Below are 16,950 nucleotides of genomic sequence, written 5' to 3'. Positions count from 1 at the left end.
ACGTCAAGGAGAAGCAGAACGAACAGTCTGCAGGTGGTACCAGGGCTTTGAGGTGTGTCGCGACTTGCAGTACAGTGTCTTATATCAGGATATCTGATATAAAGACAGACATCCTTTATCTCTGTCCGTGGGCCCGACTGAGACTGCCTGTAGCGAACCGGGCATTTAGCAGAATGATTAAATTAAAGTCAGAAGTTTTCTCTGCAGCCGAAACATTTCTGTTTTTAGGGGCGAGGCGGGTTTTGTCCCGCTATTGCGAGGACAATTACAAAAATATAAATAGAAACAGTTTTTTTTAACGTTAACATCAGACTTACATTTTTATTCACAAACCAGTGTATAAAAAATATTCTTGTCCATAATTTGATAGAGGGCACAGATCCGCTCCCCTCCTCCTCACCATGGACCCGGTGACTGAACAACATGGAGGCAGAAACTGAGTCATTATTAGACTTCACGTGTGATTTTAATCTCATTTCATATTTAACGGGAACACCACAATTACGAAATTGTGTCTTTTCAACATTAGCAGAAGATAGATAAAGATTTGTGTTAATTTGTAATGAAAACGCAGCTACAGTAGCCCAATCATGTTGATTTATTTTATGAAATCATTCAGGGCAGCCAGACTAGTTTCTTTTGCTAAATTATTATATTTAGATAAATTTATTGCAGAGGGGCACAAGTAGACCTTCTGACACACAGATAAAAAAAATAATAATGAAAAATTGAAAAAAAAGTTGTTTTCTTTTGAAAAAAACAAACAACAAAAACTCAAAAAGGGCAGTAGGGGCATCAAGGCTAAAAGGGGCAGAGGCTCAAGCCCCTTCTGTCCCCTGCACGTGCCTGGTTCTTGAGTCTGACTGAGCGATTTAAAAGGAGAGGTACTAAGGAAAATCATATTTTTGAGCTTTATAATGTTGTAATGTCATTCTCTCATCAAACACCTACCCAGGGTTTCCCCTGGTATGTGTCTCCCCCCTGGCAGGGGGGCTTTACTTGCCCCCCTGCCAGGCTAAGCATTGCTTGTTTTTGTTTTTAGAAAAATAAAATAAATAAAAATTAAAAAATCGCTTTTTAAAAAATTATTATCATTGATAAGCTGGACTGCAAGTGTATCCATTGCGCTGAACGTTTCGGAGAAGAATTATTCCTAAGTGATGAGTTTCTAGTTGATGCATTTAACAGTCTATAAAGCGAGAGCGCGGACCAATCACAGCACTGATTGCATCGCGCGCTGTCGCTGGTTGATCTCTAAAGTTTACCTCAGTGTAGATCGCGTGCGCCTCTCTTCAATCAACCTGTATGAATATTTACATCAATCCTCTGTGAGGAATTATGCTTGTTTGCAGAATTTTTCATCAAGGTAGGAGTCAAGTTCAAAACCCACTGCATTAGCTCTGTGCACCTCTATGTTTTAACCTGCAGTCGCGTTTTTAGACCCTAACCCCATTTTCTGGGGGGAAACCCTGCACACCTGTAATGATACTTTGAGTAATTCATTCATGTTTGAAAAATCCTTGAATCTCCCGTGGCAACCATGTTTATACAAAGAGCTAACTATTTACACAAAGCTCCTCCTTGGAGCTGCAGACTCCAGCCGATCTTCCACACCACACAGCACCCATCACGTGTCTCTTCCATTTAGCTCCCACAGACTAGTGGCATCAGCAATTAGCAAATACCAGGTGGAACTGTGTGTCTACTGAGCTCATCATTCGAACTATAATGCTCCCAAAACTGGCATGTGATGATATGCTGAAAGGGAGTATCAAAAAGTGTAGGAGGTTCTTAAAGAGACAGGGCATTAGATGTGAAGTCATATTTTTTTTAAAGATGTGTTTGGTACAGCATTTTCATAACAACTGAAAGTAGGACAGGTACTTGACTCTGGCACAAAATGGCACTGTGTTCCTGGAAAATACATATGATCCCCCCCTTTAAGGTATGAATATGCTTTGACCTAAACCCCTCCATTGTAGCTCTGTCTTTATTGCTAGCATTTCCATCACACATGCTGTTTGGCACATTTGGCCTCATCTGCAAACACAGATCATGTGTTTGCAGCGTCCTCTGTAAAGCTTGTGGCAAACAGGGCTGTTAATTGTTTTTTTCCGACAATAGCTTTCTTCTTGCTTCTTTTTTTTGTTAGCCACATTTGAAGAATGTGCAAGAAATATTTGTCCTGCTGACAGATTCTCCCACCTGAACTGGCCTCTCTGATTAATGCTCTGACCTGTCAGTTAAGGTAGATGGTTATATCCGGGGAGGTTGGAAGTTGTGCTGTGCTCTTTCCTTTTCACATAATTGTTCTCTAACAAATATCTGAGGCCTTAATAGTGCATCTCTGTTTAACCATCCTTAAGAGACAAGACTGCAGGACCCCACAAACTTTTTACTATGTGCGAGGTTCGGCAGGATCACGCTGACCCTGAGTGTAATTTTACAATGTTTTTTTGTGTGTGGTTTTCGGAACTGACATTCTCACTGTCAGTTCCCAGGTTAAGTGAGACAAACTTCCCCTGTGCCTAACTGTGACATTTTAGGCTCCTGCTGAGAGTTACATTCAGGAGGACCTTCAGGGTTAAATGAAGAGTCCATTTTTTTGTAGTTTAGTAAATTAACTACATAACTTCAGAAGTCAGTACATAGATAAGAGCACAGAGGTCTGGGTATGCACACCGCTATTGTTCACTACCTCATGTCTAAGAAGACTTCTACCCATCACATGAAAGTCCAATCAAAGATCATGGTTGGAACTTGACTACATTTGTAATGAACTACGAAAGGCTCTGCTTTTGGTTGTAAACATCCAGTGGGAAAAGAAAGCAAGAGATGAAACAGCCAGAACAAGTTATTTTACACATAAATTATATAATACAAAATGGATGTGTAAATAAGAAAAGATTCTCAGTGCACAAATACACAGATGTCAACATATTGTCTTAATTGGTCCTATTGGAAACCCGCCCACTTGCCCTCTGAGATCTTTTGACTTTGAATGTTAACTTGCTAATTCAGATTCTCTTGAACCCCCCAAAGACTCTGTGGGCAAGTGGAGACATGCCTTTAATATAAATCAGTATACAAAGGATAAAGCAGTTGTAGAGTTCCTGGTTGGTCAGTGCTGCAATTGGACTAAACAGCTATAAATTGTGATATACGTTAAAAAATGACACTGAATTCATTCTTACTGTGAAAAGAGGGCATTTTTAAGCCTCTGCCCTAGGCAGGTGAATGTAATTGAAAGATGGACAGAAAAAGGAACATGCACTCACACAAGCAAAGAAGTGTCATTGCTGGGGTTGAGGCTCGGACTATTGCGGATGTTCCCCTGGGAAATCACACAAAATAAAATTAGACCTGAGGAATTCAGTGCTCCCGTCAGTGTGTATGGGCTGCGTTATCGAACAACCTCATGTTATTTGTGGCTCTCATCTCCTCTTCCTCTCTCTCTTTCCATCTGTCCTGGTTAGACACTATAGGGCTGCAATGTTTCAACTTGGATGTGGATCCATCAGCAGAGCCATAATTAAGCTATCGGTGCTGATAATCACTTTAGCTGTGCTCCACATTGTTTTGCTCACACCTGCAATTATGAAGAAACATGCAGCACCAAATACCTCATTCTCATAGTTAACTGATAGTTAAACAGCAACATATATTCCAGACACCATGGGTTATTTAAAGAAAATAATTCAATGATTGCAAGAAATAATTTGTTTCTACAAGCAAAAAAAACAAAAACATCTTAAGATATTTTTACAGTATTGTCTGATGATAGTGTTTTTTTTTATTTTTAATATCTTTATTCTTTTTTTTTTATTATTTACTTTGGGGTCAATGAAGTATTTTTGACTTTGAGTCAATTTGTTTCTGCTAACCTACAGCTGAGCTTTAAATCATTCAAAACCCTGGGAGATTTACATTTAAAAAAGTATTTCCTCTGATGCAATAGTTCACTCCTTCCTTAAGCCCAGTTCACACTACACGATTTTTTGCCCCGATTTCCACCTTACGACAGCGACAATCTTAGAACATCCAACGTTCTAAGATTGTTGCTTGAAATGATTGTAACCGATCATCCTGTAGTGTGTGGTGTTCCGACTGATCGAGTCCAGTCGGTAGAACGTCATGTAAACATCTAAATCAGGCATATTGAACATGTTGGTCGTGGGCAGTTTATCACTACAGAGTGTGGGTTTTTCCCCGCAACCTGTTGAATGTGACAGGTAGCCAATCAGAAAGCACAGATTCCCCTCTTCGCTTTCTGAGGGGAAATCACGGAAGGGAATCCCAAACAGCTGACATGGCGCAACTCAAAGTCCAGCGGACATTGGAGATCATATGTGGAAACAACATTAATGTTTATTCAACATTTCGCGGAAAGAATATCCACAAACATGGCAAGGAGAGAAATTGGAGCGAAATTGCTACCGCAGTATACCCGTAACTTTTCAGCTGTTCGTCAACGTGACATAAATAGGTTATAATGATATTCATTCATTAAATAAATATCATTTAATGAATGTAGGACTTTACGGTGACACTAGCCACATTCATTGCAAGTAGATTGTAGTAAAACATTGATTAATGCCTAGTTTTAAAATGAGTTAACTGGACTTGTAGCCATTATTTTGTACCCATTTTTGGACACCACACAATATGATTGAACCCGATTGAACCTGTTATACCTACAGTTTTTTGTTGGCTAGTGTGTGGTCTCTTAGGTTTTGAAAATGGGCCTATGATCAGCCAACAATTCTAAGATCGTGTAGTGTGCACTGGGAAATGAGGAAGGGAGGGGTCAGTGGAGATCGCCGGAGTTGAGCCTTTTTTCATCCAATGTTATCAATAGAAAGAGAAAAAGGCAGGAAGAAATGATAAAGCCGATAAATTGAAATGAGATTGATAATTTTCATTTATTGTGCAATTAATTGATTTATTGTTTATTGCGACAGGCCTACAGATTAATCACATTCCGGTGTTGTGACTAATTATGATTTATCTTTATGCCTAACTTTCTAGGCTTGACATATAAATATCCATGCAGTTGTGGATCTTACAGGATGACAGAGAGGCAGGAAGTGGGCATTAAAACCGGTTGTTAACCGTATCAGACAATCGCGACAATCTTCTTCCTCCTAGAAACTGAAATTGGGCTCATGCAATGCCTTCTGGGAAAAGAAGTTCCTATATCAGTCTCTGTTCCTTGTTTGTTCCTTGTATACAAAATCAGCATGACATAAAGTGTTTATTTCTCCCCTTCTGATAACTTTGGAGGTAATTTACGTTCCTGATATTTTTTTTTTTTGTAAAAAAAAGGACTGCTAAACAATGCTAATGACATTTGTATCAGCACACACAAATGATGTGTCTGTACTTACTTAGAATATGATGTAAAGCCGTGGTATGTATCTTATATTAACAATGTTTGGTTGAAACTGTCACCTTGTTGTGACAGTATGATGTAAGACTGATAATCTGTGAATAAGTAGAGTGAATAATTATATTAAATATATGAGACCTGCAGAGTGTTTCTCAAAGGACTCTTGAGTGCGAGCGAACAGCATCCACTGTTTGGACATGGATGGAGCATATGAGTATAAAAGACAGACATCTCAATTTAATATAGCTTCATTCTCCCTTTGGTCATATCGATTTTACTTCAGTGAGGCTGTTCAGTTAGAATTTTGAAGCAGTATGCCATCCAGTTACACGCTCAAAACACAAGTAGCATCACTAAAAACATCCCGCCGATCTCGCCTGCCTGCTGGCATTTGTTGTCAGACTAGTTCAAATACAAGAAAATCTAAGTACTACGAATATAAATTTTCACTCTTGTTACCACCTTTTGCAATCTTTCCCCCTTCAGAGTCGTTCTTCCTATTATGCTCCCACGAAACAGCAACATAAAATCAGCTTGCATATTTTGTTTTCTTCCTGTGCTCAAAGGAAAACCGTTTCAGATTCTGTATTTTTTAAGGCTGTTTTGTGTGTTTGTATTACAGTGTGCCGCATGCTTGTGGCATATTGGTTCCTGCTTGAACATGGAAAAATTAAGTCAGATCTGTAGAAAGAAGAAAGATACACAAACAATAAGAACAAATGGCCAAAAGGATCCAAAGTTAAACAAAATTAGCCAAATATAAATCTGTGGGATAGCGGGAGAGATTTATTTAAGCACTCTAAATCCTCTAGCTTATTCTAATGCTTTCATTCAATATTTCCTTCTCCCACTTATGAATTCTGAATCATCTTGGCGACAATTACTTTGCTGTTGTCAGAGTCTACGTTTGAGCATTGTTCTTGTCAGAGACCGAGCGACGTTAGAAAGTTGCATGTTTATCCTATGAGATGTTTTGTTGTTTTTTGTTGCAAACCCATGTTGACGGTGTGCTTTATTTATGCCCTGCAGAGCCATCACTTTGGATAATCAGCTAGTTGTCCTGGTAACCACTGCGGCGGATGCAGGACGTTACCATGTAGAGGCGGTGAACGAGATGACAGGAGAGATTGTGATAAGCCCCGCTGTCTACCTCAGCATCTCAGGTAAGAAAAACACTTTTTGAATCTGGAAGAGGTGATAGAAAATCAAAAAAAGCTTTTAATGTGGACAACGTGTGAGGCATTAGACTGTAACCAAACCAGCCAGTGTTTGAGACCAACAGTGACCTTTTATATCCCCTTTTATAGGATCTAAAAGGGATATAAAAGACGAGAAAGGTTTTTGTTCTGTCAGTCATGCTCATGTAAACACTGCTCAATGTAACTATAACTGAGAAGCATTTTTGTTCAACTTTGTATGTTAGTTAAAATTGATTGAACTTGATTAGGAAAGACGCACACCTGTCTATGTAAGACCTCACTGTTCATGTCAGAGCAAATGAGAATCATGAGGTGGAAGGAAGTGCCCAATGAGCTCAGAGACAGAATTACAGCAAGGCACAGATCTGGCCAAGGTTACAAAATAATTTCTGCAGCACTCGAGATTCTTAAGAGCACAGTGACCTCCATTATCCTTACATGGAAGAACTTTGGGACGACCCGAACTCTTCCTAGACCTGGTCATCTAGCCAAAGTGAGCTGATAGGATGGGAAAACTCCACAAAGTCAACTTACTATTACTATTACTACAAAGCAGGATTACTATTGCAACAACACATCATCAGTAGGGTAAAACTAACCTGTCTCACGACGGTCTAATCCCAGCTAATCTGCAGCCCTCCACCATTGGGGCTTTATGGCAAAGTCTGAACAACTGTGACCATTCTTGACTGGCTAAGTCAGAGCCCTGACCTAAACCCAATTGAGCATCTCTGTAGGGACCTGAAAATGGCTCCACCAACATTCATCATCCAACCAGAAGGAACTGGAGAAGATCTGCAAGGAAGAGGCAGAGGATCCCCAAATCCAGGAGTAAAAAACTTGTTGCATCATTCCCAAGAAGACTCATGGCTGCACTAGCTCAAAACTCAGTACCGAGCAAAGGGTTTTAATACTTATAACCATAAGTATTAAAAATATTTTTGTTTTTCTTTTTTATTAAATTTGCCAAAAATTCTGCATTTCTGTTGTTTTCTGTCAAGATGGGATGCTGAGTGTACATTCATGAGAAACAATATAAACTTTTTTTTTATCTTGGCTGCAATGAAACGAAGAGTGAAAAACTTAAAGGGGTCTGAATAATTTCCGTGCCCACTATACTTCCATTTCAGCTAGCTTTTGTAGTTGTAGGAGCTTTCAATTGTGTTGATTCTTAAAGCTGTGTTTTTTTTATATGTTTGTTAAAACTGTTCGAGGCAGTCCACCAGCGGCCCATCGTGTTTTTGTTTAAAAAGATGTTACATTGACAGTAAATGTAGAAATATTACTAGGTAATCATCTTACCGGAAGACATTGCTGTCAATACTTAAACACACAACTACAGAGTCTTAAAACTAAGAAATTAAAAAAAATAAAATAAATAAATATCAGTTATTTACACATCTGTTAAGTCCAAATTAAGTAATCAGTCAGAGGATCTAAACACAATTTAATGCTGATCACATTGAAGGTTATCCTGCAATAGTCAGCCCCACCCACTCCTCACTACTACCCAGGGCTGCCTACTGACCAGTTCTCTGTCTAACAGGTCCGGAAAATCTCTGAGACCTGGGTATTACCCTAAAAGTACTCTATAAGAGATAATCTATTTAAACTGGTGGCGAAAGTGATTCGTCTAGCTCTAACTACCTTCAATCCAGAAGTTATGACCCTTTACAGTTAAGAAACAATCAGCTGAGTAGCCCTCACAGCTGCATAATTCCAATAACCACTTCTGTTAACGGTAGCCCACTTTCTAATCATAACTTGCACTTGGAACCGGCTAGATTATGTTTAGTGACTTAGATGTAAGTCCCAGGGTCATTATTTATTCTCACCAAAGGAAATTATGAAGCCTCCTATTTACTGGAATCATGTACTTTAGTTTTACCTTAATTAAAAGAACTGAACGAAGATTAAATGACTTTACTAATTCCAATGTCCACCAACCTCTTTAGAATTTTATAGTATAAATTTATTAAGCAAGCTTAAGCAGGGATATGCGACATACAAATCAATAATCAATCGTAAATAATTCAAAAACAGTGTAATAAAATTTACATGTACAATCATACTACCCTGTCCTCTTTTCCCTGACTAAAGTCGCAAGTTCTGAGATGGAATTTCAATGAGCAGATTCAACTCATACCCAGACGATGGTGGATCTTTGGCAACAGGAATTTCTAGCATCCTTGGTTGAGGTCTTTGCCTTGTGTGGAAAAAACCCTCTTTAGAAAAGAAACAAAGCAGAACGGGTCCGAATCCTTTTGCAAAACCCAGTTCCTCATCCCTGAGGGAGCTTTGTCCTTCCTCCAAGTCTTGTTGCAGAGTTTGTAAGTGCTGGGCTGAGACGAGACCGACGATCGAATGAAGAACCAGGGATGGGGCGATGGAACCCAGTCCTTTCTTGGCGGTGTGAAGTCCGAGCTCCCCCGTGGTTCTGAAGTGCGGTCCGTGGCTCAATCTGCTTCAGCAAGTTGTCTCTCCTTCTGCGCCGTCGGACTGGGAACGGCTGGTTCCTCTTATCAGCCCCTTTTTATGCATCTCTCCCCCATGTGTGTGTATGGGGAAATTTGGTCTACTTGACTTGCTTCACATCTGCTATGTATCATGAAAAAGCCCCCACATTGCCCAACCTATTTCTGCTGACCACAGTGGAAAGTCCCGTACTTCCCCTTTCTCCGTTGCTTCAGCCAAACTCAACACTCCAACCATCCTGTGCGCTCTGACCATCTGTTCAGAACTGCTTGCGACATTTCCTGTTTCAGGACTGTACTGTATTCCTCTCTTTTTCTATAACCCACTATTATGTATTATAGCTCATTAAACACATTAAATCTGTTGTTAAACCTGTTTGAATTAATTTCAAATGATTACAACTTCACATTATCACAAGTTTGATCCTTAGTTAACAATCAATCACATCTCTTACTTATTATAATTCATCAACCATAATCTTTCCACAGTTAATTCATTACAGAAATCATTACAGATCACATTTCAGATAATACATTTCAGAAGGTTATTATGTGATTACTTGTATTCATTTTACTATTCCTTCATATTCAATTTAATTAGCTTTTAATCAAACTACAAGATTACTTATTTTCTCTCAGGCCTCTATGCACCTTTTCTGCATGCACCCGGAAAGATCTCACACCCTATGCACCCTATGCCAGTTTTCTTGACACCCCCTCCATGAGATCGGACGGTGCTTCGCAGAAAACACAGAGTCCAAAGTCAAAAGAGATCAAGTCCATCATCACAAGTGATAGTGAGGATGTCCCGCTCATAGCAGGTAACCGGAGACAATGAAGGTGTCCAGGAATCCACAACCGCATACTCCGACAGATTGGATGGCGGAGAAAGCCAGCGTTCTGCGCCCAAATCGTTGTCAAGTGTAGAGTCACCTGAGACGGAAAGGGTGGAACGTTCCAGCGGAGGCGGCAGAGGCGAAGGCAAGTCCATGCCGAAGTCTGGCAGCGTTGATGGATTGTTGCAGTAGCCGTCCAACTCTGCCAGCAGATCCTGGAAATCCATATCACTTGGTGATGGAGATGAAGGGGAAAGGATGTCCTCAGTCTGGCATGCTTGGGGAGATGAACTGAGGTTCTCAGTTTGGGTACCTCTCTCGTTAGTCGCACTGCTGGCTTGGCATCCGACGTCGATAAACAAATCCGGAGACACGGGACGTGTAGGCGGAAGATAGTCGCCCACCGCCACAACTCGGCCATCCAACAGATGTAAAGTTGGGAGGCATTGCCGAGTAAGTTGGTGTTCCCACAACTTATGAATTACGGGCAGCCGTAGCCCCGTATACAATGGAGATGCTGGGAAGTCGTCGTCGGCTAGGCCAAATGCAGAGGTCCACACGATTTTGTGCACCCGTTCCAGGGATCTAGATGTGGAATCCGCTATGTAGGGCAAATCCTCCAGCCCTGTGGCGCAGAGAATTGCCGTTACATCATTAAAATGGCTGCTCACGCATTTGTGACACCAGCGGGCGGACGATGCCACCCAAATGAATCCATAGGATTCTGCGGTGATCCCACATCCCACACAGCAGGTTGATGCCTGAGGAGAAACAGCAACCCAGGTAACTTCATGATCAGTGGTTATTGATTAACTACATGTACTTACAATGACGAAAATGCTAAAGCGAAAGCTGAGAGAGTAGGCTGGTTTTAAGCCCGTGTGCCGGCTTGTTTTGCGAGCCAAGGTGAATTAATCACAGGAGCCGAAATGTCATGATCTGGTGCTGGTTCACCTCGATCATAGACATGAGCTGAATCATGGAATATTGCCGCGTAGGTCATCAGCCATACAACAATGGCGAGGTCCGAGGTCTCATGAAGCCAGTAGAGGACCACCAGGATCCCCCAAACCGTTGCCCAAAGAGCCAGAATTACCCACTTTTGCATCCAAATTCGCCGTCCTTGACCCTTGATAGCCAAGGCCTGGCGCGCTAAGTAGATGAGGATAGATACTGCGAAAAGCCCTTCTAGAATGGCTGTGAGAATCTTAAATGGGGCGGTTCGTGTAGCTTGTGCGCCCCCCAGGACCAATTCCAGTATCAGGGCTGCGGTATCGGTGATGAGCCACAGGCAGACCACAACGCCCCTGCGCCAATTGATGCGAGTACGGCCCATCAAGTAACAGGCAAAGAGGGACGAAGCCAACCCCCATCTGTGGAGAATGATTGGACGGAGGATAAGCTTGGCATATCCTTGTAGCGCGACGAAGATCCTCATAGGATGTCCCTTGGGCCAAGGACCGGTGTGGCAGAAGACTACCCAGGCCAGGGTAATCCCTAAGTGCTCAATGGTACTCACTTGAATCGGTGCAAAAAGTGAGTTGGGATTTGATGAGTTGGTCGAAGAGTTGTTTTCCATGATGTGAGATGATGGTCGCTCTGGATCAGGTCCTATCGGCAGCTGCGATGAAGGTTGAATGGCTCGCAGGCACACGGCAGCTCTCTCTTATGCAGAAGTAGGCTCCTCCTTAGGGGGGAGGGGCTGGTAGTTCCTCTTTTTGCAACGACAAAGTGCTTTCAGCCACGCCTCCAAGACGATTTTGCCGATGAGTATTGCTACGGCGACGCCCAGGAGTCCTAAGAGATATGGCCATAGCACGCTCAAAGCGTCTAGCAGCCACTGTTCAACAATGTTGAGGCCTTCTTCCACCACATGAGCAATTTCTTCCACAACCTCGGTGGCGACGGCCACCAAAGTTGCTCCCATAGTCTCATACCAGAAACAATCATGTTTATTAGGGCCTTCTCCACATTGCTGCCAATGCTCCATAGTGGTGGAGCAGGTGAGATTGGAATACAACAGGTTGGGTCCTACCCAGTCAAACCCTGGGTCGATGTTCCCTTCACACAGACTTTTCCGAAAAGCATGTCCTTCGGCGATGGCTATAAGGGGATTTGGAATGAACGGAACGGGTAGTCCAAGAATGCTCTTGCGCTTCTGGAGATGATATCCTAGGATTGCATCGGTGCATGTCCGTCCACTCACTATGGCCCTCCGCCATGTGCCATTGATTTTCCGCCAAGTAACCTCAGAAGAGTGAGTGTCATACTCCTCTGCATAATGTTCCTCGCAGTAGCTTTCCCAACCTCGAATGGTTTGGCAGGGTCTTCTGGCCAAACTGATTGTGCATTCGAGGACCCGTCTTGTTGTGTTTCTACAGGTCATGCGCCAAGGTCTCGGGTTGACATAACTGTCAGGTCTCCAAAAAACTCCAGGCCAAATCATGCGGTCTTTCGAATAAACCGTGGCGATGTACTGGTACTTGACCCAGTAGTTTGTTGATTCCGTGAGGCATGGTGTTACCCAAGCTTCAAACTCATCTTGTTGGAGTCCCCACCACTCGTAGTCCCAATTTCGAGTGTAATCCTCGTACCAGGCTCGCAGAGCCCATTTGGCAGTAGGTGCTTTTTCGGGATCAGGGCAGTTGTACCTCCAGGTGGAGTGAATAGCGTTCCCAGTTTGCCAGAGGTCACAACGTGGCGATGAGTGGGTTTTCCTCCAACAGGTGTCATTAAGGCTCTCAAAAATTCTTTTGGCGACACATTTGTCAATTTTTGCAAAGTCGTTTTTAGGAGCTTTCAGAAGGTCATCAGGAGTTGGAAGGGGTTGTGTACGCAAATTGGCAATGTGTAGCTCCTCCAAACCAGTATGAGAGCGAACCGTTCCCTCCGGAAAGTCTCCCATAAAGAACGTCTGGTCTTTGGCTATGTATGTCCATGGGAATGAGTTATTCAGCCAGGTTTCAACTTCTGTGCGGACTGTGCGTGTAGAGTGCCACAAATCGGCCCAGTATTCCTCTATGGCTGTAACTATGTAATTCTGTCCTGCACATTGCACAAACTTATTCCAGAGGCAAGGATTTAACCAACTGAAGTGGTGTCTATAACAGTGCTTTTGCTCCTCTTCATACATAAACCGTCTAGGTCCTTGTCTGATCAGGAAAGCCGTCATGTTGGTCAAATTGGCTGATGTAGGCAGCATCGTTGTATTGACTGGAAGATTACCTCGGGAGGCATTTCGATAGGTCCAGTTGCCCGTTGGTGCTGTTGGGATGATGTCATCCTTTCTGCAGTTCAGGTGGATATCTCCCCAAAACTCCCCTCGTGGAAGCCAGGCCCGACAGCCTGAGGACCTGTGTGGGGCTGGGTATACTACTTCGGTATCCCAGTACCCTTGACTTGGCATCAATAGCAGCGATCGACAAGCCATGTTGCAATGCCATTCTGGCATACCTCGGTCCGGGTGAATCCAGTTGCATCTGACGGTCCGTCGTTCTTTGTTGTGCAGAACCCGTATCCAGCAGAGCACTCCAGTCTCGAGGAAGTCATAGTTGTAGGTCTCCCAGGTGCGATTCAGAAGGTCGTCCAGAGTGGAGTCGTTCAATTTGAAGGCTCGGCGTTCCACGTACTTTTTCCCGTTGTTCTTGCTGAATAGGCTGGTTCGATTCTGGACAGAAGTTTCGTTGTCCCATGGCACAAAAATAGCCGTGGTGCTTGTATTCCAACAATTGAAGTTAGCGTACTTAGAATGTCCGTAGGTGACTCTTGTATGCGTAAGATACCACGGTCCAACTCCGATGAAGTAGAAGATAGTAGCAAGAACAGCAGCAGCAAACAGCAGGGCAAGAAGCGTTAGCAGCCCTTTCAGGCATAGGGTTTTTCTGGTTATCGTAGTCGTTTTCCGTAGCAAGGGTTCGTTAGAGATTTCCGAGTCGTCGTCGGTGTCAGTAGAGCTGTCTGATTCCGATGTAACATCCAGCAACTCCGGGTCTGTAGGTCGGCGCCTCATGCCGATAGCATCCATCCTGGCCAGATTAGTGCTTCTCTGGGATCCGCTGTATCAGGCGCTGTACAGATTTTTCTCAAAGAGTTGAGGTGGCCTTGGTTGGCAGGGTTCTGTCCAACCCGTCTGGTGGCCCTTCTCTGCTGTAGGGCTGTATATATGGGAGAGGGGTAGGGTAAATCAGGCTCCAACCCCCTCCACACCCACTTCCAGTGGAACACCCTCCAGTAGTCCGGCCTAGGGAATGGGCCTGGGGCGGTTCCATTTTTCAGCGCCTGGTCTTGCCAGGATTCGTGTTTGTACCCTATTGGGGCAGGTACTGAGACGTAGGTGTACAATGATTGTCCATGCAGAGTTAGTCTAGTGCGGTACCCCCAGGTTGACGGAGTAAAAATCCTCTGGTGTGGTGGATTGGGGTAGACCCTGTCTATTTCCAATTTTAATGGAAGCTTGGTGTTATTAAATATATAACATTCAGGATTTATTTCCCTCCTTACTATGGTTTTCGCCATACTTGGTGAAGTGGTCCAAATCATCATGTCATTAAGTGAAATTTCACAATACAGTCCTTGCAGTGGTTCAAGATAATGGGGACCCCACCTAATCCGTAGTTCGATCCCCCATACCCTGAGATACACTGTATTAAAAATCCAGGGCAGAGATCTTGGGCACATAGGTGAGATTGATGCAACATTAACCGTGTTGTCGGATCCTCTTCCTTTCCAAGCGGGCGGTGCGGTAGGGATAAATAAATGTGGCTTCATGGCAGGGGGCGTCGTGTATTCTTCACTTTCCCCCACCTCTTTTACGTTTTGGAAATTGGTGGGTCGGAGATATATGAGAAACTTGAGAAAATAGGCCTCGGTGAGCGGATTGGAAACAGTGAAATCTTCTCTTGGCATATCTAGTAGAATGGAGGTGGTAGGGAGTTTTAAAAACGGGCCTCTGTCTGATAGTCCCGATGAGACTCCAACCCCCACTTTGAACAATCTAGTCACAAAACACTGTCTCCCCTTTCGCTTTTTGGTTTTTTGCTGACCTTCAGACTTGACGACTCGTTTTCCTCCTTCCGGTGCGTCCATCAGTCTTGGCTTGTCTTTCTCCATGGAAATGCTGAGGCAAGCTTCTGCCAGGCGTGAGTTTTGGGTTTCTTCTTGGGAGGCTCCGGCTCCGTACTGGACACGGTGGCGTAAGTCTGCTCGTTTGGTACCACTTTGATGGCTGCTCCGACTGAGTAGATCCCTTTATAGGGAACGGTGATCATGCGCACTGACAGCTGGACCCGACAGGAGGTGCTAGGATCAGAGGGCGTACTCGCCCTGTGAGCCACTCCTCCTGGGTGTTGCAAAACTCCATCCCGAAACTGGGATTCCGCTGTCACCCAGTACAGGCAAGACTTCTCCTTTGGTCTCACCGCATTGCTGCCCCATCCTTCCACCTCTGTGGTGTAGTAATACATATCCGAGCTGCGCACCCCATCTTCTCTTGGTACATCCGGCAGATCCACTATGGGTATCGTGCAGTCATTGATGACCTCCAAAATTAGATGTGCCCAGGTGGTTAGTTCCCAGGGGCCTGTCCACCCACCGTTAACGGCTTGCTCTCGGGCGTCATCTGGGAGTGCACTTAGCTCCTCAGCTGATGGTTGGTATGCGTGAGGCCGATGTACCCGGAAGACCACCGGAGAGTGGTTGGCATTCAATGGTGGACATGACAGGGATGCTCTAGCAGCGTCATATGGCCAGGCGGCTTGAACAGAATCCCACAGGACATCATGGGGCCCTTCTTCCCTCTTCCACACCCATGGGTCCAGTTCCTCTGGAGTGTTCGGAGGGGCGGAAGGTCCTGGTAATATTATCGGTATGGAGCTCCCATAGTTCGGCTGCACTTGCCCATAGGTTCTGTAATATCGCAGCGAGCTGTAAAACCTTGTCACTTGCCACCCTTCAGCTTCGCCTGTCAGTGTTACCTCTCCACTCTTCAGCTGTTCCTCGCACACAGGGCAGTGGTGTAGCTCATCTCCGTCCCACGTGCAATAACAAGTTTTTGGTTTTTCCTGGATCCACCCCCATTGGGTTTCCAACTTAAGCCGGGGCAGGTAACCCACTCGGCAGTTCCCACAGACTGTGTTGTTCAACACCGTGACTGGGGAGACGCGAAGGTGTTGTAGCATCTCTGCGGTAGCCTCCTGGTGTCTTGGCTTCTCACGGCCCGGTCCTTCCCAGATAATGGGAAGATGGTGGTCGGCTAAACAAACCGGGCAGCCGCTTTTAGCTTTCCTCCAAACCAGCATCTCTCTGTCTTCCGACAGGACTCCATTTTTGGCCCATTCCAATTTCTTCAGGGCTCGTCCTGCCCAAATCCCTGAAGGTGTTCTTCTAATTACAACCACCCCTTTCACGGTGGCCAGTCCGAGATAGGGTGGAATGGTACATGATTCACTGGCCATTTCACCGGCTTCTGTTTCGCTTTAGTCAGGAACCGGCTTGAGCTGCTCGACTCCTTGGATCCCTTTTCTTTCCAGCAATACTGTGTTCCTATCCAGTACTCTCTTGACGATGTCAGTTGTCTCAAACTTGGGTTTTACTGCTGCATGTACAGGTTGTTCTCTTGCTTTGACCCACACGCGCTGTCCCTCTCGGAATGGCACTCTGGGCGTCAGCTTCTCCTTTTTGTCGCTGGAGCCCCGCCCCACTTCCTTCGTGGTGAACGGCCGTTGGTTGAGTTCCATCGCAGGGGCGGGTCTTTCGGCTCTGCTTCTGTCGTTCAGGGCCTGCCCTATTTCCACCGCTTGGGTGCTCCAACTGTTGGTGTTAGCATTTTTAGCTATCCAGCTTTTCACTAACCCTATGGCTCGTTCCACCACTCCGTTAGCTTGTGGGGTGTAGGGTGGCGAGTAAACTCGCATTACTCCATACTTCTGACACCACTGGTCAACCTGCGAATTACGGAAATGAGTCCCATTGTCCGTGCGCAGCTCTTTCGGGATTCCCAGGGCACTGCATACTTGTTCCAGCATGCCGACAACGCTATTGCCGTTTGCTTTCCT

General features: G+C 44.4%; 1 protein-coding gene across 1 annotated transcript in view; it reads left to right on the top strand.

The window, feature by feature from the left end:
* Positions 1 to 16,950, top strand: part of LOC102237391 (protein sidekick-1) — a 487,074-nt gene that overhangs the window by 295,997 nt on the left and 174,127 nt on the right. Inside the window, exon 5 of the mRNA XM_023333436.1 lies at positions 6,419 to 6,552. Coding sequence (XP_023189204.1) covers positions 6,419 to 6,552 — 134 coding nt within the window. The remainder of the gene's footprint in view (positions 1 to 6,418; positions 6,553 to 16,950) is intronic.

This window comes from Xiphophorus maculatus, chromosome 5, assembly GCF_002775205.1.
Source record: "Xiphophorus maculatus strain JP 163 A chromosome 5, X_maculatus-5.0-male, whole genome shotgun sequence".
Taxonomy (NCBI): domain Eukaryota; kingdom Metazoa; phylum Chordata; class Actinopteri; order Cyprinodontiformes; family Poeciliidae; genus Xiphophorus; species Xiphophorus maculatus.
Note: the sequence above shows the minus strand (reverse complement) of the source record. Positions and strands in the feature narration are given on the sequence as shown.